Source organism: Mauremys reevesii, linkage group 8 (assembly GCF_016161935.1).
Source record: "Mauremys reevesii isolate NIE-2019 linkage group 8, ASM1616193v1, whole genome shotgun sequence".
NCBI lineage: Eukaryota > Metazoa > Chordata > Testudines > Geoemydidae > Mauremys > Mauremys reevesii.
The window spans coordinates 92,721,188-92,745,019 of NC_052630.1; the positions used below are offsets into that span (position 1 = coordinate 92,721,188).

Below are 23,832 nucleotides of genomic sequence, written 5' to 3' on the forward strand. Positions count from 1 at the left end.
TGCAACAGATTATAAGAAAATTATTACATCCATTCATCTGATATCAGCTACATTTTGGTTAAAAATATTTTGCTCACCACTTCAGAGTAGTACTTCTTACTAGGTTTCTATCATTTTTATACACTGGCATCAGCAATATATGAACTCTACCTGAACTGGTGCATTAATATCATTTACTTTTTATGACATAATTTAAAACCAGACTCTTCAGAGTTATGAATATTTTTAAGGGTTTGGCATAGATGCTCAACATTAGGCAGGAACTTGATGCCTTGTGGTGAATAGGGTGGTTAGATCTGCAAGAAATGAACTCCAGAAGAAATGAACAATGGTAAATACTAGTTTATTACTGAGGTTGGAAACTGTTGGCAGTGGCAGATGTAGTTCAGGGAAAGTTCCAGTGATACACTCTTATTGCGAGCAGTAGATGTTCCCAAAGAAAAATCATTACAAAGAGCATTTTCTTATGTTGCTAGTGCTTTCTTTTTGCATTGTTTCCCATCATCCCCAACAGATAGGCGAATACCCCACGGCAGTATTTCTTAGGCCACAGTTCTGACAACTGGCCTCATCATCAAAAAAGATGTGGCATTTTATAGTGTATATATTTTCTTCTTTCCTTGTCCTCTCCAAACACTGAAACACAAAGAATCATTGGCTGCAACAATGCAGCTGATAATCATGTGTAGTGATCTCAGGTCTGAGGGTATCAGATACCCATCTCTTGAGCAGATGAGGCCTACAAATATGTTATCGTTTCAGAGTCCCTTTATCAGCCCAATATATTATGAACAAACAGTCTTTCTCCAGGCTTTGTGGCACAAGGCTGTAAGGTAGCAAAGTGCAGACTCTGCTTTGCCGTCCCTTCCTGATGGCATATAAGCAGGAAACAGCTGCTGTTGGTCGCATATAAAGTGTGTTTATGTTTTTAAAAACATTTGTAGATGCTGCATATATACATCACTCATCGCAAGGTTAGATGACAAGAGAAAAGTATCTTTGTGTGATACTTTACTGGCGCACAAGGTGTAACCTGAACAAAGGGGGGGGGGAATCAAATGTCCTAAGGCTAATCCGGTGATAAAGAAAACGTCCAGAAGCTTCCTCCATTTTAGTCCCACTACTGCTTGTTTTAATGATGTAGACTTGTACTTACGACTACTCTGCTCTTATTGAAGCACAGCATCATTATCGAACTCTGTTCTCTGATAAATGTACACGATTTATCCAGAGCAAAACTGGGGGGAAGGGGGCGCAGTTATCACAAATGGATTACAGCTGATATAAATATCCCCGATGAAAAAAAAAGAAAGAACGAAAGAAAGATTTCATTCCACATAAAGGAATGCAAAATACTATGAGCTATGTAATCAACAGAGATAATTAAGAAATCAAAAGAACAGATCAATTTAAGGAACAATACCAATGGTAACTGCAGGGTTTTGTAGAAATAATTTAAGCGGCTACCACCAAAAGAACTAAGTGACAAAAAATTCATTTACGTTTGGGCAATCAACACCCCATGAGTCAAAACCCCATGCTACTCCAATGTCTTAATCTTTTTTTTCCCCTCCAGGTTTTACATCTTCTTTTAAAAAAATGAAATATGTTAAAGTGCTGGTGCTGAGGCTTTTCATCTTGCTGAAGCTCCTGGGATGATGCTGACAAACATATTCTAATCTGAAGTTGGTCATGGGTATCTGACTGACATTAGATGCAAACTGGTGAATTGGGGCAGCAGAACCAAGAAAAGGTATGCAAGATTTGAGAAGAGTACAGTCCTTCACATTTCTATCAGTTCTACTTGAAATAGCAGACTCAGCACATTGACATACATAAGGAAAAGTCAGCAGAGTCTTGTGAGTCTGCAGTACACAGCAACAGGTTCATTTTTAGAGCTGGCTGGGAATTTTTCGAGGAACTTAAAAAAAAAAATCAGACAATAAACCAAAACTGTTTGCAGGGAAGGTTAGTTGAGGCGTTCAGATTAATAATTTTTAAAAGGTCAAAAATCAAATGATTGACCTGATCTGAAGATGTTGCTGCTGCTGCTATTTTGAGATGTTTATTTCATGAAAATTTTCAAGATTTTGATTTTTTGTGTGTCCTGAGTTAGGACAGAGAATTTTTTCAAAATACCAAAATTCTCATGGGATGGGGAAACTGTTTCCCACCCAACTCTACTCAGACACAGAGGAGCAATAGTAGGGAGGTGTACAGCAGATACACAGCACAAGATATGCAGTATGGGCAGGGAGTTGAAACTCAGAGTTCTGAATACAACTTTTCCAGTTATCAGGCAATAGCACAGTACGAGCACTCACAGTCCTAATGAGGATTAGGCCTCAGTGCCCCGGGGCATTGTACAAATACATGGATAAACACACTTTGTATCTGGAGAGCTGATTTAAGGATTGGAGATGAACGTGTATAAAACACTTCCATTATCACAATTTTAAATAAATACTTCATTAGAAACTTTGAATACTCAGTTCCTTTACAGGTTATTTCACAGTGCCTCTAGTGTGAAGTACTTTCTAACTTGGATAATACTTGTTATAGATGGAAGGTAGTGTTACCTGTAGCTTAGTTTGCCTAACAATTTCCATTGTAAGACCCTGTATTCAATTCCTTTTATGTAGTTTTTGTGTGTGTGATCAATCTAATGGCAGCATTCACAGCTGCTCCTAAAACCAGCTAGCCCAGTCAGTTACCAACCTTCCCCAATATTATTGCATCTTTTAGTTCATACAAATCTCCAGGTACCGAAAAACACTATTTATGTCACCCTCTTTCTTGAAGGCTTAGATTCAGGAAATGTCAAAAACTATTAGCGTGAATCACTTACATTCATTATTTGAGAAAGCAGTTGGCTTCCCATTAAACTGGTGTCCTTGCACATGTTAGAAATTTAAGTGGGCTAGTCACAATTTATACTGTAATAAAAAGAACACTGTTGTCATTGCTACACTTATTCTGATAAAGAACATTTCTAGATTTAAAAAATGCATTTGACCTGCCAAAGTCTTATTTTTCTTACATAGTCTTAGCCAGATGATTTTAATCAGACTTGTCAAGTAGATGCAAACAACTTGAACCAATGGATCCTGATTGCACAGTCAAGATTTTAAAACAGCACTAAGAAAGAAAGAGACAGATCTTAACTTACAGCTCTAAACAAACAGTAATCCTTCCTTCTGTTGTTTCTGGGCTTGGTCCAAAGTATATTGAACTCTATGGTAGTCTTCCATTGTCTTCAATGGACTTTGGATCAGGCCTTATATGCATACAGTATTATATTATTCTGTTTTGATTTATGTTCAAAACAGAATAATATAATACTGTATGCATATAAGGCCATGTAAAATTATCAAAAAACATTTAAGTTACAGTTAGGGATTCTTAGTGGCACTATTATAGTTAATATTTAAAAAGCGGCTGACATTATATGCATGCTATATAGGTATCTTGTCTTGGTTTTGTGCGCTATCCTACATCCAACAACTGAATGGCAATCTGTAATGATTCCATCAATGTACAAAAATATCATGGTTGTCAACTATACTACACATCTTGGGGTCCCAAGGACAGAATCCATGATCTATGGATACCAAAACAAAAACCACATCTACCGAAGGAGAACGTCTACCAAAGGAGAATGTCAACTTGCTTTTAGTCAGAGCTTTAAACTTCTGAAGGCCGGCCATCCGAAGGGAGTATACTGCAGCAATTCATTTATTTTCTGATTGTTTTCTCTTATATTTATAAAGGAACATATGTGACTATACACATATATTTTTGGTCTGCACTATTTTCTTCAAAACAATCTGCATTTTACTAGAATCACACTGTAAGGGAAACATGTCACCCTATGTGTGAACAAAAATACTGAAGAAGATCTCTGTGTAGCTCAAAAGGTTGTCTCTTTCACCAATAGAAGTTGGTCCAATAAAAAGTATTACCTCATCCTTCATATCAATATGGAACCAACATGGCTACAGCAACACTGCAAACAACAAAAATACTATATATTTAGAGCCTGATTTTCAGAGCTAGTAAGCATCTGCAGCTCCTATTGGCATTATGGGTGCTCAGCACTTCCCCCCTTTAAAAAAATTGAAAAGTTTAAAAAAAAAGAAGCTCAAAATATATCAGGTAAAAGGTTCTTTAAAGTAAGATCTTTATTTGCTACAAAATACACGCTGCTTTATTTATTTATTTGGCAAAAAAGTGCCAGAAACTAGACATTTTAATCATTGTGTATTTTGACAATGCATGCTCCATTAATCTTAGAACACTATACAAATCAGGAAGTGAAATACTATTTAATAGCTCTCGTGTGTGTTAGAAAGGTCCAGTGTACATGCCAGAATATGCAAACAGCAGTGCTCCATGTTCAACAGGAAATTTTCAGACTTTTGCCATTTTAAACATTCATATTTATGGAACCAGGAGTAAAAGGTGATGGGAATATCTTGAAGCCAAAGGGAAACTACAGCAAGAGAACGGTTACTTACCTTACAGTAATTGTGGTTCTTCAAGATGTGTTGTTCATAGATTCGACCCTTAGTCTGTATGTGCACAAGATCAGATTCTCTTTGGCCAATGGTGTCTATTGGGACTGCACCAGTGTCCTTGGTGCCCTCAGGCCCACTCTACCTGAGGGCATAAAGGGTCAACAGGCCCAACCACCCCTCAGTTCTTTCTTCAGTGCAGAATCTCGTAGGAATAGACTCCATAGTGGTGGGGGGAAGTGCTATGGAGTCTGTCCTCAAAGAACCAGTTATTGTAGGTAAGTTACCTTTCCATCTTCTTTCAGTGATTGGCTGCACAGATTCCACTCTCAATGACTAACAAGAGGCTGTCTATTTGCTTGAACGTGGGTAAGAGGAAGTCCTACTGGAACAGTGACTGCAGGACAGCCCTCCCAAAATTGGCATCTGATCTGGAAACCTATATGAGGGAACAGTGAGTGGTAAATGCGTGGCTCAAGCTCCACATAGCTGCTCTACATATCTCAGGTAGGGGAATACTCCCCAAACAGGAGGCTGCCTGAGCTCTAATGCACTGGACTCTAACATGGCTTGGGGGAATCTTTTCTGGATAACTCATAGCATTTTCGTACATAGTCGAAGACCTATTTGCATAACCTCTATGTGGATATAGGTTGCCTCTAGACTCTGGCAGCAAAGGTCATAAATAGCCTGCATTTATGTTCTGTCTGGATAGAATGACCATGCTCTCATTACGTCAAGTGTGTGAAGCTTTTCTTCACCCAAGGAAGAGTGAGATTTAGGAAAGAAAACCATAAGGTGAATATACTGGTTCATATGGTCAATGAAGAGAGAACAATTGGTCAGATATCCCCTCATATCCGGGCCTGGTGGTCTAAAAACCACAAATAGCACAGGCATCAGGGAATGAACATAGTTACCCACAGGTTGTTCTACCTGATCTTTCAGAGAAGCTATGTGACTGTGGAGAGATGAATGAAATCAGCTTCCTAAACAGAAAAAGCACTGATCTGGTGAGCCCAGAGGCTCGAGAATCACAGACAATCGTGGGGCAATTTCACCAGCTGTTCTGACATAAGCCATCTACAGTTAGGCATATCCCATCAGTGGTAGACCTGAAACTCTATGTTTGTGAGTGGAGACTCCAACACTCATTTGTTGAGAGCTAATGACAACTGAGTTAATCCCTTTGCAATATTTCTTTCCTCCTGCTCAGAAGGATAAGAAGTGGCATTTCAACCAGGAGCCTCTTCCCAATGCAAGTTGGCAACAAGACCAATCAAGACCTTTGCAAACATTTGGGGCAACAGGGAATAAAAAAACCCAAAAACAAATGCAAGGATCATGAAACTAAAATGCACCCTACTAATAAATGACTGTCATCCTCTTTCAAAAGAAGTCACCTGGCAAGTAGGGAGACAAGAAGGGATTATGGGGGAGGGTCTCCACAGAGAACTACAGTTTATGGAACTACTAGCTGAAGAAGCACAGCTCCAGGATTGTGCAGAAGCCTCAATTTGTGTCAGGTCCAGGAAACACTGGAAGTAAAATACCAGGCTCAATTGGCTCAGAGGACCTCCACTACGAGATACTGGGGTTCTGGAGGAGGTGTGAAAGGAAGGGACATCTCGTTCCAGTCAGCCTGCTTGCTCAAGCTGAAGGATGGAGCTTTGGGGGAGTAGTGGGGAGATGCAAGGGAATGAGCCCTGCTTGCAAGAACTGAAGCAGAAAAGAGAGACCAAGCTGGCCAAGAACAAAAGAGGAAGTGAAGAATACTGAGTAAGAGAAAGAAGTGGAGAGAAGAAATCCTCCACTTCCAGAACCTTGGCCTAGACAAGGGAGGAGGCCTGAACTTCTGACGAAGAGGCTTCTTTTGCATGACACTGAATGGTCCATGGTTACCTTGTCCAGATAGTCCCCAAAAAGCTTAATCCCCATAAAAGGGATATCAGTTAATTTTGATTTGCCCCGTCTCCAATGTGTTGTTCTAGTGTCTGAGCCAGATATCTAGATGGACCACCAGCACAACCGCCGTAAGATCTAGCCACCACTTTGGCACTGTCAAGGGCATCATCACAGAGATAAAAAAATATATTTGGCTTCTTTATGTCTGACTCCTTTTTACATTGACTCTTCTTATCTTGTAGTTCTTTCTCTACTAGGGAAGAGAGAGAAAAGGGGACAGAGCTGGAGGGCTGAGACAGGTGTTCCATGACTCCACTATCAGAAGACAAAAACCTGGAAGGAAGTAGGTCGACTCCTGCTGATAAGATTTGTCACTTATGGTAAGATTTAACTCTTTGCTTCCCAAGAAGTGCAGTTATTTGCATTTCCCATATACAAACAATGCGAGAACAGAGGTGTACAACAAATACAACTGTATGGGATGAGAACAGGAAAATAAATGTCTAAAAATATATGTATCAGAGGGGTAGCCATGTTAGTCTGGATCTGTAAAAGCAGCAAAGAGTCTTGTGGCACCTTATAGACTAACAGACGTTTGGGAGCATGAGCTTTCGTGGGTGAATTCCCACTTCGTCGGATGCATGTCATGGATGCATCCATGTCGGATGCATGTATTCACCCACGAAAGCTCATGCTCCCAAATGTCTGTTAGTCTATAAGGTGCCACAAGACTCTTTGCTACTTTTAAAAATATATGATTAATGTTTGACACATTACTTACTGTGTCTCAGATTTAAAGAACAATAATATAGAATTTCTTAACTCAAAGGTTTTTAAAATAAACGAATTCCCAGTGGCTCTCTTAAAGGCAGTATTTTATGTCTTACAACTTCTTGTGACTAAGTAACAAGTAGACTTTATTGATATAAAATATGTAATATGTGAAGTATTCTACATGAACTGGAGCATTTCCCAAAGGGGAACTATGGATGGTAAACTATACACATGATAATGTGAGCAATCTTTTGTTTAATATTCACAGTCTTATGAGGAAATAGTTGTATTCTGATTTGATTAACCAATCGTACTGTTTGCCTAACCCAAAATAACACACTTCAAACAAATTCACCATGCAGTAAAGGATATTGCAGCCAATAAACATAGCTATTAAAGTTGATAAAGAGGGCAGGACCTTCCAATGATTAGTAGTACTACAGGATTATGGACACATCCACTCACCCAGGGCAAGTAAAATATCATTAATTGTTTCATTATCATCAATCATCACAGTAAAGGGAGAGAAAACAGATTTTGTGCCTGACCTTATAAATCTGTCATTACACTTTTAAAGGCTGGTTCATGGATAACAGTAGAAGTCAGCTGGTTGCATGAAGGGTGTCATTGAAGAATTTGGCCCCATAAGGGATTTTTCCAGAATTTAAAATAAACCCAGCTGCTGGTTACTTGTAGGCAGAGGAAGTTACACCAAATAAACTGTGCTATATAGGAGTATTTGTTTCTAAATTCACAGATTTAAATGTAATCCAGAAAACAAAAGTTCAGCAAGAGCAACCAAAGGCTGATTAATAGCCAAATGCCTACCTTAAGTAAGTACTATATTTAACGTACCATGCTGTATGTAGAATCCTTTCCAGAACCCAGATGCTTTGCAATGACTAACATTCACAAAGGATTAACAGATACCCAAAATGCAAAGCCAAAACACTACTGTAATAAAACAGGCAATATAATGTAAAAATGTATTACTGTGTTAACAAAAATATTTTTTGTTTCACAATACTGAAAAAAACACTTTTCTACAGAAGGTCAAGAAAAAAAAATCTGTTTCCCATTTAAGTACAAACCCCTGCATAAAATGTTCACTTGCCAAGTTCCATTTAAAAAAACGGTTAACCCACAACTTCAATATGAATATAATTTTTCATGCTAAAATATGGATTTATTTTAAGGAAATGGATAATATTTGTATTACATTTTATGGGCCTCTATAGTTACATCTGGTCCATATTTATTCAAATTTTATTCAGCTTGCATAATATTTTTGCTTACGGTTATATTAATTAAGATCAGAAAAGCTTAAACCTGAAAATTCAATGGCACTATTCATTAACATTCCTTCAGTCTGAAGTCATAGACATTTGCAAACTCTCCTTTGATTTTGAAATAATAAAACTAAGGTAATAAGATGTTTAGTGTAAAAATATATGACTTAAGTAAGAATGATAGAAAGATCTATGAATCACATGCCAAAGCAAACCAAAGGTTTTGAAAATGTATACATGCTCACTTTAGAGGGAATAATAAAAGTGCAGGACCATGTACAAAATTTTAACTCTCTCACTCTCTTTTTTTTAATTAAATTAAAATTGTCAAGGAAAATACTCAGGACCCAATGTATACCATAGGGTAGATCAGATGCATGAAAGTGTATGAGACACGAAGCCAAATGCCAAGTTGCTTCAACTACCTGTGAGGCACAGCTATTCCTGAAATCACTTTTTGAGATGTCCTATTGCTTTTTAATATCTTTAGCTTAAATTTTGTCATTGATTTGAAAGTGAAGGTTATCAAGTATATGATCTGCAACACTTGTTTATTTTGACTCCTCTTTGTGTTGTCTTGTATGCAATGTTTTCTTGTTGTGGGCCAATGTTCATTAGGAACGAGGACGAACCCACCAATCTCATGTTTGTGTTATCCATTCAAGAAACCAACCCGGTTCTCCACTATTTCAAGTCAAAGACATTAATGCAGCTGACATCAAATTGCCTCCTATTTTATAAATTTGATGATGAGACTAACAACTCACAATTAATTCACTTATATGGGATACCTGTCCAATTTGCAATCTACACTGGCCCATCTGAACCATTTTACACAACTACACAATTAGGTTAGCCCACACACCGCGCCAAAACTATCCAGAATGCTGAAGAATTTTCTCATTGCTTGAAACATCAAAGGCCCTATCAATTTACAGTTTTCTATCTCCATTAGCACCTTCCTACAAAACCATATTTTAAAGTTAAAGTTTAGAGAAATTACATTAAGTTTAAACAAGGTTCTGTAGGAGGGTGCTAATAATGTTAAATGAGACTAGTATCTCATTTATACATAGCTTTCAAAGTTTCTGCCTACTGGCACAAAGATTAAAGCATCTACAGTACAGGTCTATTTAATGATTACTGACCACCTTGACTACCTGTTGATTAGTAGTGTACTTCATATACTGAAGACTAAAAAGAATGAGATGTCTTCCTTCTTTGTGTGCACCCCATTCAGCAAAGAGATGGAAACAAAGGCCCCGATAATTCTCGCATTTAAGTTAACAGCAAACATTCCCATTAACTTTAATGGTGCCCCCCAAAAGCACACGGTATTTAAGAAGTCTATGTAAATCTCAGACGTATGATCACAGATACTTAATTCACACAGACTTTAAAAAAACCCAAACGGCCTCATTGATTCATTAAGAATTCACAAAGGCCAAGAGGATGATGCCTTTATGACTACTTTTTGTTCCCAATTGCATTAGTTAATCTAAGGACTCAGAACAGGTCAACTCATGAGACTAATCAACATTTCTAGAAGTACTCTTTTCTACATATGATACAGTATCAGAGTAGCATGCTTGTGTATGTGTATATTTGATATCCAGATATAGCTACATCAGACAGAGCCAAGAGGCAAATATTTTATTGCCTATAAATCTCTAGTGTCATTAACCAGACCCAAACTTTCATTAGTAATAATAATTAGCACTTATAACTTTTTACTTTTAAATCGCATCAAAAGCATTAATTAATACAACAACCCAAGAGGTAGATATTATCCCCCATCTTGTAGACAGGAAAAACTAGATGTGAAAAGGGAGTAAGCGATTTCCTGAAAATCCACAGAACTTTGCAAGCCATAATGAGAAGCAACTTCTGGCTTCCAGTGTTCAGATTACACCTATCAGTTAAGTATGACATTTTAGTTACACCCATCGGATGGCTATAAAAGCATGGTTCAGAAATTAAAATTAAATAGTTTACCCTCAAAACCACATCGGCTTCTTCTCTTGGATAATAAAAAAAGATTTAAAACATAAGATTTCTATAGCCATTTTTGTTTATAGTTTCATTCATTGTGTAATAGACTAACAACACTTTGTGCCAATATTCAGGAGCAATATATTACTACTATCCTCAGGGGGACAGTATTATGCTCTTCATCAGTAGAAGAACTCAACAAATGTATTCCATTACAAATACATTTTAGCACTAGCTCTTATTAGCGATTGTACAGAAAACCTCCCGAACGTCAACTGAGTGTAACCAATATAGTCATCTGCAAACAGCCTGAAAAAATGGCTTTAAGAGGTGTGAACTTGCTTTCAAAGAGGTGTTGACCCTGAAACTTAATGATGCCAACTTAAATGGCAATAGTGTTAACTACTTCATTGCTGAACATTTTAGCAGAAACATTCCTCACCACAGTAAACCAACCTAAGGCTTCTCCAGGTGCTAAAAGCCCCAAACTGTCCCTACCTGGTACCAAGCCCTCTTGCTTGACTTCCTCCTCCAACAAACTCTACAGTGAAGATACTGTATGCATTTTCAAGAATGCTCTTCAGTAAACTGAGAATTAAAAATGTTGGGGCACCCTAAAATTAAACCAAATTTGATTAACAGAGTACTTTTTGGTTGTGTATTTCATTTTCATATTTAAATCAATAAAAATGCTCCATTTTTAAAACGTTATCTGAAGCTGTCACAGAACTTCCACCCTCACATACCACAGAACCCAGGCCCTTTAACACAGAATTTAGGTCAATGTTGCTGTGATGTATAGGGCCTTGGGTAGGTGCTATGTAATGTCAGGTGGGTTCCTAAGGTTTTTTTGTTGTTCTTTACTTCCACACCCTAAGTTAAAGGAGACTGTTTATATCAGAGATTACTTACTTGGAAGGAAAGGAGAAGCCTTACCACACTACTCTTACAAAATTAATTGCTGGTCAAATTCACACAGAGGCTTCCCAAATTTAACTGCTATAAAGGAGAGACCATGTGTTGAAGAGATGCAATGTAAGATAAGTGGGAAAACCAGCCCTCAGAATGAAAAGGAATAACTACTCCTCCTTAAATGCCAGGAGAGCACCAAGAAGAGAAGACAATCCCAACAAAAATGCTGACAGACATTTCAATTTTTCTAAGGACAGTCCTGACTTCTCCAGATCTGTCCTCCCAACAATTACATTAGTTCTGTCTGGTGTCCTGCTTCTCCTTTGAGTGCAGCCAGAATACTCAATTACAATGCATGCACCTTGACAAGTTTTTTTAAACAGAATAATAAGGTCTTCTTTCCGATAAACAATATTTTAGTTAAGAAACTGCATTCTCATTTCCTGTGGAAATTAACCTCCCTGCAACGTTCTGCCATATTTTAATGCCTCTAGTTTGTGACTTTTGATGATATTCAAGGTTATAACTTAAAAGTCATAGAATGTATTTCATTTTTAAGTGGTGCTTATTTTTGCAGGGCTGCCAGATTTACAATGCCAAAAGCCAGGGCAGTATATCATAAACTTAAAGGAGCTTCAAAATAATTTTGAACTGGACATTTCTATTCCATGAGGCAGGCTGTTGTGGTTCACTGTATTAAGACTAAAAAACCAGAGCAGCAAATTAATAATTAAATAATTTGGGCTGCAAATATATTTAAAAACATATTGGGCTTGGTCTTTGTGTTCTTACCCTAGCTTTCTTTTTAGATTAATTTAACAGCCCTGGCAAAAATACACAAGCTCTTCATGGATCAGCTGGGATATTGGCACATCATAGTATTATTGTGAGCCAAGGTATATCACTAAAGAACCTATTATTCACAACTCAATGACTACATAGTTCCCCCTCAAATGTTTCCACAAAGTTATCCACACACAAAACACACGGTGGACCAGATGCAACGCTGAAGGAAAGGAAAGAAGAAATATGTGCTACCGTCTCATTTTCTGAGAGGCCAGTGCAGAAGGGAATTTTTCAGCAGCTTTGATGTGAAAGGAAGCGCTATTCGCACAAGCCTGCTCTTGCTGTACTGTTGCTTGCCTATCCCCATATAGAGCACTTCTCTGTGACACCACAATAGGTATCTCATTCCTATCTTCTACCTGTAGCATTTATACTCTAGGGATGCAAGATATCAACTCCCTATCTCTTTCAGACATGATTGTGTACAGAGTAAATGGAGGCCTACAGGATAGTGCTCCTGTTCTCTTGCTCCCTGACCTCAAGAACTCCCAATGGCCGCATTTGAAAAAAAAATATATTTTTAAAATATCAAATGCAACCATGTTGTGGAAGCCAGCTTCAAATTAACTTCCCTCCGCTATGGAAAACTACAGGCCCTGGGCACAATTTCCTGCCACATAAATAGGCCTGAAGTGGCTGCAGATATCTATGGGCCCTGAGTATCAAATAACTCACAAGCAGTGAAACTACGAGTCAATTATTTTGGCTTTACAAATATAAAATTTACCCATCTATCCCACAGAATTGAAAGTGAAGGATGAAAAGAAGCATGGGACATACTAATTAGCTATCAATAGTTCCACTCCTTTGTTCTTGCCAGCGGCAGCTTCAGGCACCAGTTCTCCAAGCGCGTGCCTAGGGCGGCAAGCCACGGGGGGGCGCCCTGCCGGTCCCTGCGAGGGCTGCAGTCAGGCAGCCTTCGGCGGCTTGTCTGTGGGAGGTCCGCCAGTCCCGTGGATTTGGCGGCAATTCGGTGGCGGGTACGCCGAAGCCACGGGACCGGCAGACCTCCCGCAGGCAAGCTGCTGAAGCCGTGAGACCGGCGGACCTCCCACAGGCAAGCTGCCGAATCCACGGGACTGGGGACATCCCGCAGGTGCGCCGCCAAAGGTAGCCTGCCTGCCGTGCTTGGGGTGGCAAAAAAGCTAGAGTTGCCCCTGGTTCTTACCTTATATCCCACAGAGCCAGAGGGAGGAGGAGAAATTTTTCTAACAAACGCAGATGGTATTTCCCTCCACAGCTCCTGGTTTTGTTCTATTATTCTCTCAGTTTTCACCATCACACCACAAAACAATCATCTCCTCTTTGCCCTAGTGACAAACATGGCATCATAATACTGAGGGCCAGGTCACCTGATGGTGTAAAATCAGCTCTATTAACTGAGCTAAGTCAAATAAACCCACTGAAGATCTGGCCCCTTTAGGTCTACAATTTGTCTGTAGTTATGCATATGCATGTCCCACTGAAGCCAAGAGAGATTGTGTGCATGTAACTGAAGAAAGAATCCCTTCGGTCCCCACAGTAAATTAGCAGACCAGACTATGGTCTAATAAGAGCAACTTGTTTACTATGAAGTAATACTGTATACTTTTGAATTCTCAAAATGAACAAGATGAAGACCAACTAAGATTTATTCTGGCAAGTACTGTAATTTAAAAAAGGAAGGCTATGGCTACACTTGCACTTCAAAGCGCTGCCGTGGCAGCGCTGCCGCGGCAGCGCTCTGAAGCGCTAAGTGTAGTCAAAGCGCCAGCGCTGGAAGAGAGCTCTCCCAGCGCTGTCTGTACTCCACCTCCCTGTGGGGAATAACGTACAGTGCTGGGAGCCGCGCTCCCAGTGCTGGGGCTTTGACCACACTGGCGCTTTGCAGCGCCGCAATTTGCAGCGCTGGAGAGGGTGTGTTTTCACACCCTGCTGCAGTGCTGCAAATTTGCAAGTGTAGCCATGGCCGAAGTCAGACATGTTTGAAAATTTACTTCATACGGATGAATTTCTCTATTGCTGGAAGCAAGTTGATAACTTTATAAATTGTTTTCTTTACAAATGTCTAGGCTGACACTTTAATAAATAATCTAACAAACATAGAATCCAGTCTATAATAGCTATTGAATTTAGAGCACAGTTTGTTTTTCTTCCCGTTTGTCCGTCAGCAGAAACTTATGTATTTCATTACTATGAAAGTTTTATAATGGATTGGCTATGACAGGATGCCACTTGGAATTTGAAAAAATTTAAATGAAGAAGCAGAGAGATGGCTCAATATAAAACCTCATATATGAATCCCCTGAGTTTTAGGGATCTTGATAAAATGGAACTTGGGCACAAACCATCCCAGTTTTACAAAATCAAAACTGAACCAATGATGTTTGAAAAACTTAAACCAGCTCAACCCAGTTTTGCAAAACTCCATCTGAAAGAGAATCATTTACTGGAACCCTACACATTTTGGAGCTTCAGATAAATGGGACCAAAATTCTGAACTACTTGAGATCTGGGTTCTAATATTATAAAACCAGGACATGGCCTACACTTTATAAAACAAAATCACCCAGTTGTGCCAATCCATCTCTCTCCCTCTCATTTATATTTTGCTTAAGATGTGACTTCCTCTGAAATGTTTCAAGTTGTACCAGCTGAGAGTAACAGACCTTACTGTTTAAAGATGTATTACTATGTATTTTCTTGAATAACTGTATGTAAAGAGATTACGAAGCAACTCTATCAGCTTAACGCACTTCATGGCAAGATTCAAAATGACCCAATGCTCATGCAAACTGCAACAGAGCTGTATCCAGAGAACTCTAGACTCAATTTCCTGACACCATGAATTTCATGTTGAAAGTCTGTTAAATTATAATACTGTATTGTATCTCTCAGAGAAAGAATGAAGAACTAAAATAGCAAATCACCTAGCACCTAGTCTGCTTGCATCCGAAGAAGTGGGTATTCACCCACGAAAGCTCATGCTGCAAAACATCTGTTAGTCTATAAGGTGCCACAGGATTCTTTGCTGCTTAAACAAGAAAGAAAAAGTTTAGGCTAGCTAACCTTCTGAACTTGAATATTGAGGATATACTTTAATGGTGCTGAAAACAGTACACATTAGGATAGTACTGACAAAAAAATCAAACTTTTTAAGCAGCATGGCTGGAGGGGTAGACTAAACAAAGGAACACACACAAAAGTAATAAAATTATCTTTGCCGTTCTGTGTCCAGCCTGGGGGGTACTGGCAGAGACTTAGTAGGTGTCCTGCTTAAACAGAGCACAAAATAAGCATTTGTGTTTTTAAAGTATGCAGGTGTTAGCACAAAGCGAAGCTGACATTCATTCTGTGATCCTGTCATGGACATTTCGGATTAAATAATTTACAATTTCATTACTTTTTTAAAATGAGAGGGAGAAGGCTTATGTGTAAAATAAATAGAGCTCATTCTAGGAATAATAAAAGTGAGTAATGGGAACTCATCGAAACCCTTAATTTATATGGTTTAAATTGTAGAAAGTGGGGTACATAATAGACAATTATGATGGTAATGGAAAGTAGTAGTGAAAATATATATAACTGTCAATTTAAAAGGAAATAATAAATATTGAATCTTACATATCAGGCAAAACTACCAAGTTTATTATGAAACCAGCTGTATGCCATTCACAACACTGAATAATTTAGCAGAGGCCTACTTGATATATGGTATTGCTTATTTCAAAATTTTCTTTTCTTTATTTTTTCTGCTTCTTAATTAAGGTAATGCATAATAGCTTAACAAACTCACAAGTGGAGTATCTTTCCCTCCTACAATGCTGAGACCAAGGCCTGATCGCCCCTTGGATATTTCTATAGTCATCTCTTGCCCTGGAACAACTGGGCATGTGGCTGGATCCACTGGCAACAGAGGAGGCAGTACATTGCCTAAAAACGTTAAAAGAAAAAGAAATTAGTCAGCAATATTAAATGTGAATCCTTATTAGATCAATTATATGCACATTAGTAATTAAAAAGCAAAAACGTGCTCAATATCCCTATACAGTCATGTAGGAGGAATACTGTAAAGACAACCTAAAATCTGAGCTTAGAACTATTAGAATCTGATGTGAAATTGACTTCAGAATTGAGATGTGACTTGTGTGATTTTGTTCAGTATGACAAAACATGTTGCATTTAGATGTGACAACGCAGTATCATAGCAGTGAAACAGGGAATTTTTCAGGCTTACAGTCAGGATTATTTTTTTAAAATCAACTTGTCACTTAGAACTAGACATGGTTCATATGCACTGTTGCAACACTTTTGTTCTGCAGCTGCAAAAGGCAACTATCCAAAATCAAAAGTGGCCCAAGGTATTTGACAAGAGCATTTCTGATATTAATAATGACCATCCTTTTGACAAACAAAAACTAAACAATCTATGATCAAGTTCTTGTAGTTGTTATTATTAATTATTATTAAAATGGAGAAAAAACCCTCCTGTTTACCAATGGAACAGGAAATCAATATGGAAAGAAAAATTCCTTCAAACATTTAAAAGAGTATTAAATAATGGGGAAAATGTTTCAAACCTTTTTATATTAAAAAAAATTGTTACATTGTTGTAAGCAAGACACGAAAAGTAATTCTTCCGCTCTACTCTGTGCTGATTAGGCCTCAACTGGAGTACTGTGTCCAGTTCTGGGTGCCACATTTCAGGAAGGATGTGGACAAATTGGAGAGAGTCCACAGAAGAGCAACAAAAATGATTAAAGGTCTAGAAAACATGGCTTATGAGGGAAGATTGAAAAAAATTGGGTTTGTTTAGTCTGGAAAAGAGAAAACTGAGGGGGGCATAACAGTTTTCAAGTACGTAAAAGGTTGTTACAAGGAAGAGGGAGAAAAATTGTTCTTCTTAACCTCTGAGGATAGGACAAGAAGCAATGGGCTTAAATTGCAGCAAGGGAGGTTTAGGTTGGACATTAGGAAAAACTTCCTCACTGTCAGGGTGGTTAAACACTGGAATAAATTGCCTAGGGAGGTTGTGGAATCTCCATCATTGGAGATTTTTAAGAGCAGGTTAGACAAACACCTGTCAGGAATGGTCTAGATCAGTGGTTCTCAAAGCTGGTCTGCCACGCGTTTACCTGCCATGTTTACCTGCGGGAAGGGCGGCCAGCACATCCCTTGGCCCGCGCTGCTTCCCGCCGCCCCCATTGGCCTGGAGCAGCGAACTGAGTCCAGTGGGAGCCGCGGGACATGGCAGGTAAACAAACTGGCCCGACCCACCAGGGGCTTTCCCTGAACAAGCGGCGGCCCGGCTTTGAGAACCATTGGTCTAGATAATACTTAGTCCTGCCATGAGTGCAGGGGACCGCGTGGCTGCTGGCTGCCGCCGCCCGCGGCCGCGCGCGGCGGGCGCGCGTCCGCGGGAGCTGCCGCAGCGCGCCTGCAGGAGGAGTGCAGCCCAGCAGAGCCAGCCGCCCTTCGCGCGCATGCCTGGCCATGCCAGGTCGTCCCCGGTCCGGGGCCCGCTGACCTGCCGCAGGCATCACCGCGCAGGTCCGCGCCTGCCGCCCCTGCCGCTGCAGGGCCGGGGGGGGCGCGGCAGGATGGGCTTTTTGGGCGCCCCGATTTTTTTAGCTCTAGGCGCACACCAGCTTTTTGCTGGTGCCTAGAGCTGCCCCTGGTCTAGATAATACTTAGTCCTGCCATGAGTGCAGGGGACTGGACTAGATGACCTCTTGAGGTCCCTTCCAGTTCTATGATTCACCTTTAGAACATCAAAATAAAAAGAACAAAGCAAAATGTGTCTAAGGAGGATTAAAACAATCCCAGTTACAGCAGAATATTATAACTCATTTTGACAGTACTTGCTATGATATTACTGGGGTAACTTTGCCATTAATGTAAGCTATCTGGCAGAAAGAAATAATTGGTTCTCACTATGGCTGGTGAACTCTGCCTCTGGAGAAAGATAAGAAGGTGTTGGTGGCAAAGATATCTCATGTAAACTGATGGGTGCTTTGGTTGAAGACTTTGATTGTTTTAACTGATTGAGGACCTAAAAGAAAAGGAAAGGAGAAATCAAAATAGTTCAATTGTTAAAATAAAAAAATACAAAGGCAGCATGTGTTGTTCTGAAATCAGCAGTAGCTATCGATTAAAACACAGTATGAAGATCCTTACATTAATTGGATTGGCAATAGAAAATTAGTTTTAAGAATATTTAATATTCTTAAGAGCCAAATTGGGTAGGTTTGATACTGTGAATCCAGAAATGGCTGCAAAGAAAGTCCGATGGAATTTCATTTTGTATAAGAGAGACTTATCTGAGTGAGACAACGTTCTGAATTTTTAAAAACAGGAAACTGTATTCTTAGCACACTCTTCCATGACTATTTTTACATATTTAAAGAGAAGGATATTTTTAAAACTATTCAGTGTTCAAATAAGAATTAGTTTGATCTCTTCTCAGTTATAGAAGAGCCCTGGTAGCATAAATTGTGACACAACAAACACTTCTTCAATTGAACTCCCTTCCCCCAATCTCACCCTCAAATACAAACACACATACATTTTCCGGAAGTTGCTCCACCAAATCCTGCTGATCTACCATCAACATCTGCTTGTCAGCTTTGTTTCTGACATCCTAAACAGGGAAAAGGGTAATTTTATTTAAAAAAAAGAAGTCACATCAGCTTCAACTTTCATTTAAATTAAATTTCTTCAAAACCAGAAAAATCAAGGCTCTGATTCTGTAATGTGATACTATTTACACAGGACACACAATTACACTATGGAACTCTGCTACTTCATGATGCTGAAACCAAGAATTTAGCAGGATTGAAGGAAGAACTGGACATTTACATGTAAAACAAGATTATCCAGGGCTGTAAGTACTTCATTTAGATGTAATACAGAGGTTAGGAGGAGACTCCTGAGGAAGGGGTGGGAAGGGGTGAGATTATGCCACATCTGTCTATTGTGGGGTCTCTTGCACCTTCCTCTGACGCTTCTGGTACTACCCTCTGTGGGAGACAGCTTACTGGATTTGATGCACCATGTGTCTGGCAATTCACATGTTCCTATGTACCTAAGAAATTAGAGTTGGGTATGTGTCTAACTTTAAGCACATTGAGTAGTCCCACAGGATCTTGCTGAATTGGGCCTACAAATAAGAGAGAACTAAACCGCCATCTAATCCATCACTCCCTTGCCCGTGCAAGATTATTCTCCACAACAAAATAAATACTAACAACGTTTCATCTAGTCTCGTTGTAAATCTCTCAAACAAAGGTGGTTCCATCACTTTCCAGACACAAATAGATCTCACTGTCAGGAGAGTTTCCTTAATATTCTGTCTAAATTCTTCTAACCTACATTTCATCCCACTGCTTCTAGTTTTATCTCCTTGTAACATTCTAAAGAATTCCTGGCCTTCCTTGGCATATACACTCTTCAAATGTTTTCAGTCAGGACAGTTCTTCTTCACTGTCTGTTAGCCAAGCTACATAAACTTATGCCAACATTTGCAGACTTAGGTAACTAACCACAGCTATTTATACCCATGTTAAAGCATCTACATAAGCAGCTTGATGTTCAGAAATGCTAGGCATTGACTTCAAAGGATATTATTGGTACTCAGCACCAGTGAGAAAAATCAGGACACTTATTAAGGTGCCTAAATATGGGTTTGAGTGCCTAATTTTAAGTACCCACATTTGAAAAATATTGGCCCTGTTTCCTCCTCAAGTCTCATAAAAATTAATCATCTAAGGGTAAGAAACAGTAGGAGACCTCTGCAACTGTAAAAGAAATACATTAAATTATTTTAAAATTTTCCTTTAAAGTTTGCAAAAATAGCAGGAAGACAAGGTAGAGAAAGTGGCGATTACTCTATTACCAGACATGGCGAGGGAAAAATACGTAAGGAAAGATTACAGATGTTGCTTTCTAAGGGATTATTCTAATGAGCAGTGGAGAATTATTTCATTTGCTCCATCATTCATTATTACTATTCTTCATTATTCGTTTTGCTTTATGGGATTCAAAACGTGAAACTACATCTCACATGTATCGAAGTCTTTGCACATTAAGAAGTTATTTTATTTCTCTTAGCTTTAAATTCATAGTAACAGACATTAACTTGTTGAAAAACACAAAGGTTATTGTGAATCTATCCCTGAAAATGTCTCAAATGCTTTGTGCTCAGCATCCCCTCAAATGTACCGGAAACCACTTTATGAAATCCCTCGGTTACACATTGGGTGCGACAAGAACACAGCTTTCAGCTGTATAAAAACAGGTCAATGTTCCATATTCAGATATCTTGAATACAATGCTATTTGTTTAACATTAATTTAATTATCCTTTCTATTTACATGATGCAGCAATGCATGCCCCACAGACATCAAGAATGCAAGCCGCTTGATGAGCACCCTCAGTTATCACTCAAACCATTCTCATCTCAGTCAAGATCCAAATTCTGAAAGAATCGCTTTATGGATTTAAAAAAATTTCCATTCTTTTTCTATGACCCTTCATAGGAATCAGCATAGCCAGATCCTCAGAAAAACATCAAAGCATTCTGTCAGCTAACCAGAGGTGAAAGTGAGCCGGTACGAGCCAGTACTCCATACCAGCAGAGCTTTAATGTGCCTGCCTCGAGGTGGGGGAGGAATGGACAGCAATGTTAGAGCGCTGCCGCGGCAAAGGGCCCTGCAGCACTTTAATGTCCCTGCCCCATTGGCTCCCCCCTCCCCCGGAATGGGGGGGGGGACGGCAAAGGGAGCAGTTGCCCTGGGGCCGGAAATTTAAAAGGACCAGGGGCTCCGGACACCGCGAGCACAGTAGCAGCGTCCAGAGCCCCGGGCCCTTTAAATCAACACGGGAGCCCCGGGCAGCACGGGCCAGGTGGCCGAAAGGGCTGGTTGGGGGATGCTGACCTCCAGCCCCGCCCCTTCTGCCCGAGGCCCCGCCCCTCCCAGGGGCGGGGCCCCTTACTTTCACCCCTGCAGCTAACCTCAACCACCCAGTCAGCACTGTATTTAGTTGGTAGCACTTTCATTGATCCCAGCTGAGAAATAAATTCCCTTCTTTCCACCCCTCTCTATCCAAACAGGTCCATGACCAATTCAGTTATGTAACTTTGCACTTCTAAAAGCAATGAATGAGCAGCATAGACTGTCCCAGGGCAGCCTGACAAATTTAAAGAGAGTTAATGGACACAGTGAGTTGATTCACTTTGTATGTAAGTTTGTATTTTTTCATCATAAATTTACAAATAAGGTGAACACTCGTGGTGACGTGACTCTATGGGCAATAGGGGAAATATTATGCTCTCAGCAACAACACATCTTTTTCCTTTGGCCTTGACAGTCACCAAGAGACTGGCAGCAGGAATCTCTGTTTATCTTGTCATCTAAAGAATGAGTCATTGAGCACAGACCTATGTGTTCAAGGCCCATACTGCTTGGACTAAGTATTATCTAGACCAATGGTTCTCAAAGCCGGGCCGCCGCTTGTTCAGGGAAAGCCCCTGGTGGGTCGGGCCAGTTTGTTTACCTGCCGTGTCCCACGGCTCCCACTGGACTCAGTTCGCCGCTCCAGGCCAATGGGGGCGGTGGGAAGCGGCGCGGGCCAAGGGATGTGGTGGCCGCCCTTCCCGCAGGTAAACATGGCAGTGTTAGCAAAGAGCAAAAAGTTAAAGTAGCAGTATGGGCCTTGAACACGTAACGTTCTGGCTCAGAGGAAAGCAACAACTGCTAAGCCACTTATAAAAATGAGTATTTATATAGCAATATTATTGAAATCTCCAACACCCTTTATCAACTCCACATTCTAGAGTTATATGCCATGATTCATCAAGCAATTTTCAAAATTTGGGTTTTGATAAAGATCTTACACAGCCTACTGTCCACTATTTTTACAGCCTATTCTACCTCTTGCTCCAGGGTCAGTATCATCTGAAACCACCAGGATGTTCCTGGTTAACCTAATAGCACTATATCCATCCTCCAAATCCATCTCCCTGTCCCTAAGCTTTCACCTTCTCTTCAGTCTGACAACTCCATAGATAGGTTAGATAGACAGACAGATAGATGGATGATACTGACTCTGGACTGACTGGAGACCACTGAGTGTAAGGTCATTACTGATAGACTCAATGGTCTAAACTCACCCCAATGTAAATCCAGTTACTTCAGTGGAGGTACACCAAACATATATTGGATCAAGACTACACTGCCTAGTGGATAGAGCACTAGACTGGACCTCTGGAGAGCTGGGTTCTAATCCTGGCTCTGGCAAGTCAAGTCACTGCTCTGTGCCTCAGTTTCCCCATCTGTAAAATGGCAATAATGATACTGAGCTCCATTGTACAGTGCTTTGAGATCTGTGATAAAAAGTGGTATATAAGAGCTAGGTATTATTATTATAAAAACAATCTTACCTTTCCCCTTAAATTCCTCTCTTCTTGCTCTCTGTCATTGTTGACACACTAACATCCTTCCTGTCACCTAAATTTGTAATCTGAGTATCATATTGATGCCCACATCTTTCCGTTGTTTCCTTTGGACTCTTTCCCTCATTCATCCATTCTTGTTCGCCCCTACTGCCAATGACTTAGTTCATGCTTTCATAACTTCGTGTCTTAATTACTACCAGGGCTTTGGCATGGAGCCCAGAGCTGGAGCGCAGAGCAGCTCCAGAGCAGTGGAGCTGCAGGTTTTTGCCTGGAGCCTAACCGGAGCCGGAGCACAGCTCCAAAGCCCTGATTTACTACAACCTCATCCTCACTGGTTTCTCCAATTCCCAACTTTTCTGCTCCATTACATGCAAAATGCAGCTGCCAACATAAGCTTCCTTTCCCATTGCTCGAGCCACATCTTCCCCCTCGCTCTTTCTGGATCTCTGAAATAGCTTCCAGTCTTCTACATTAAACTCATGCTTCACCTCATTTTCAAAGAATTCCAAAATGACACTCCCACCTACATCTCTTGCCCTCATCTCCTGCACTATAATCTACTCCGTAATATCTGCCCAAGCTTTTTTCCTAACTGTTCTTTGCCTCTTTCAACCACTTCAGACATTGTGTATTTTTTTCATCTTAATTTGTATCTCAGTTTCCCAGCTGCAGTATGCCAAATAAGGCAGGTAGAGTAACAAAAATTTGCATTTAGTTAGAATCCATGCATTAAAACTCAGTTCATTTGTATTCAGGCCCATTAACATTGCAGAACTTCCGGGGTGGTTTGGACAATTCAAATGCACATATTAAACACGAGCGCTTTGTCAATCAGGAATACAAACAAACCAATGTTAGCTTGGTGGCTGATTTCAATGCTCAAATACTATATCAACTTCTGGTTCTTTGCAAAAACTCAGTGGACTTCCAAGTATTTGTTTGTAACGTTCAAATATTTTCAAAAAACAAATAGGTTTGCAAAAACCAAAGACTTTGTGAAGAAAAAGAAAAACAACTCCCCCAAAACAAACAAAAAAGCCATTCCTTCAATGAAAATACCTCACATCGATTATGCATAAATAGCATGTCTCAATTAAGAACTATACTAAACTGTTGTGTGTGGGGTGGATGGTTGGGAGGCAGACAAAATGTTTGTCCCAAGAAA

The 23,832-nt window shown here is 39.8% G+C and overlaps 1 protein-coding gene across 10 annotated transcripts in view; it reads right to left on the reverse strand.

The window, feature by feature from the left end:
• PATJ (PATJ crumbs cell polarity complex component) overlaps positions 1–23,832 on the reverse strand; it is a 207,016-nt gene that overhangs the window by 34,464 nt on the left and 148,720 nt on the right. For all 10 annotated transcript variants that reach the window (XM_039485476.1, XM_039485484.1, XM_039485474.1 and 7 more), the window contains 3 exons: positions 18,777–18,851; positions 18,146–18,263; positions 16,008–16,144 (listed from right to left, as the gene is read on the reverse strand). In XM_039485476.1, coding sequence (XP_039341410.1) covers positions 16,008–16,144; positions 18,146–18,263; positions 18,777–18,851 — 330 coding nt within the window. The remainder of the gene's footprint in view (positions 1–16,007; positions 16,145–18,145; positions 18,264–18,776; positions 18,852–23,832) is intronic.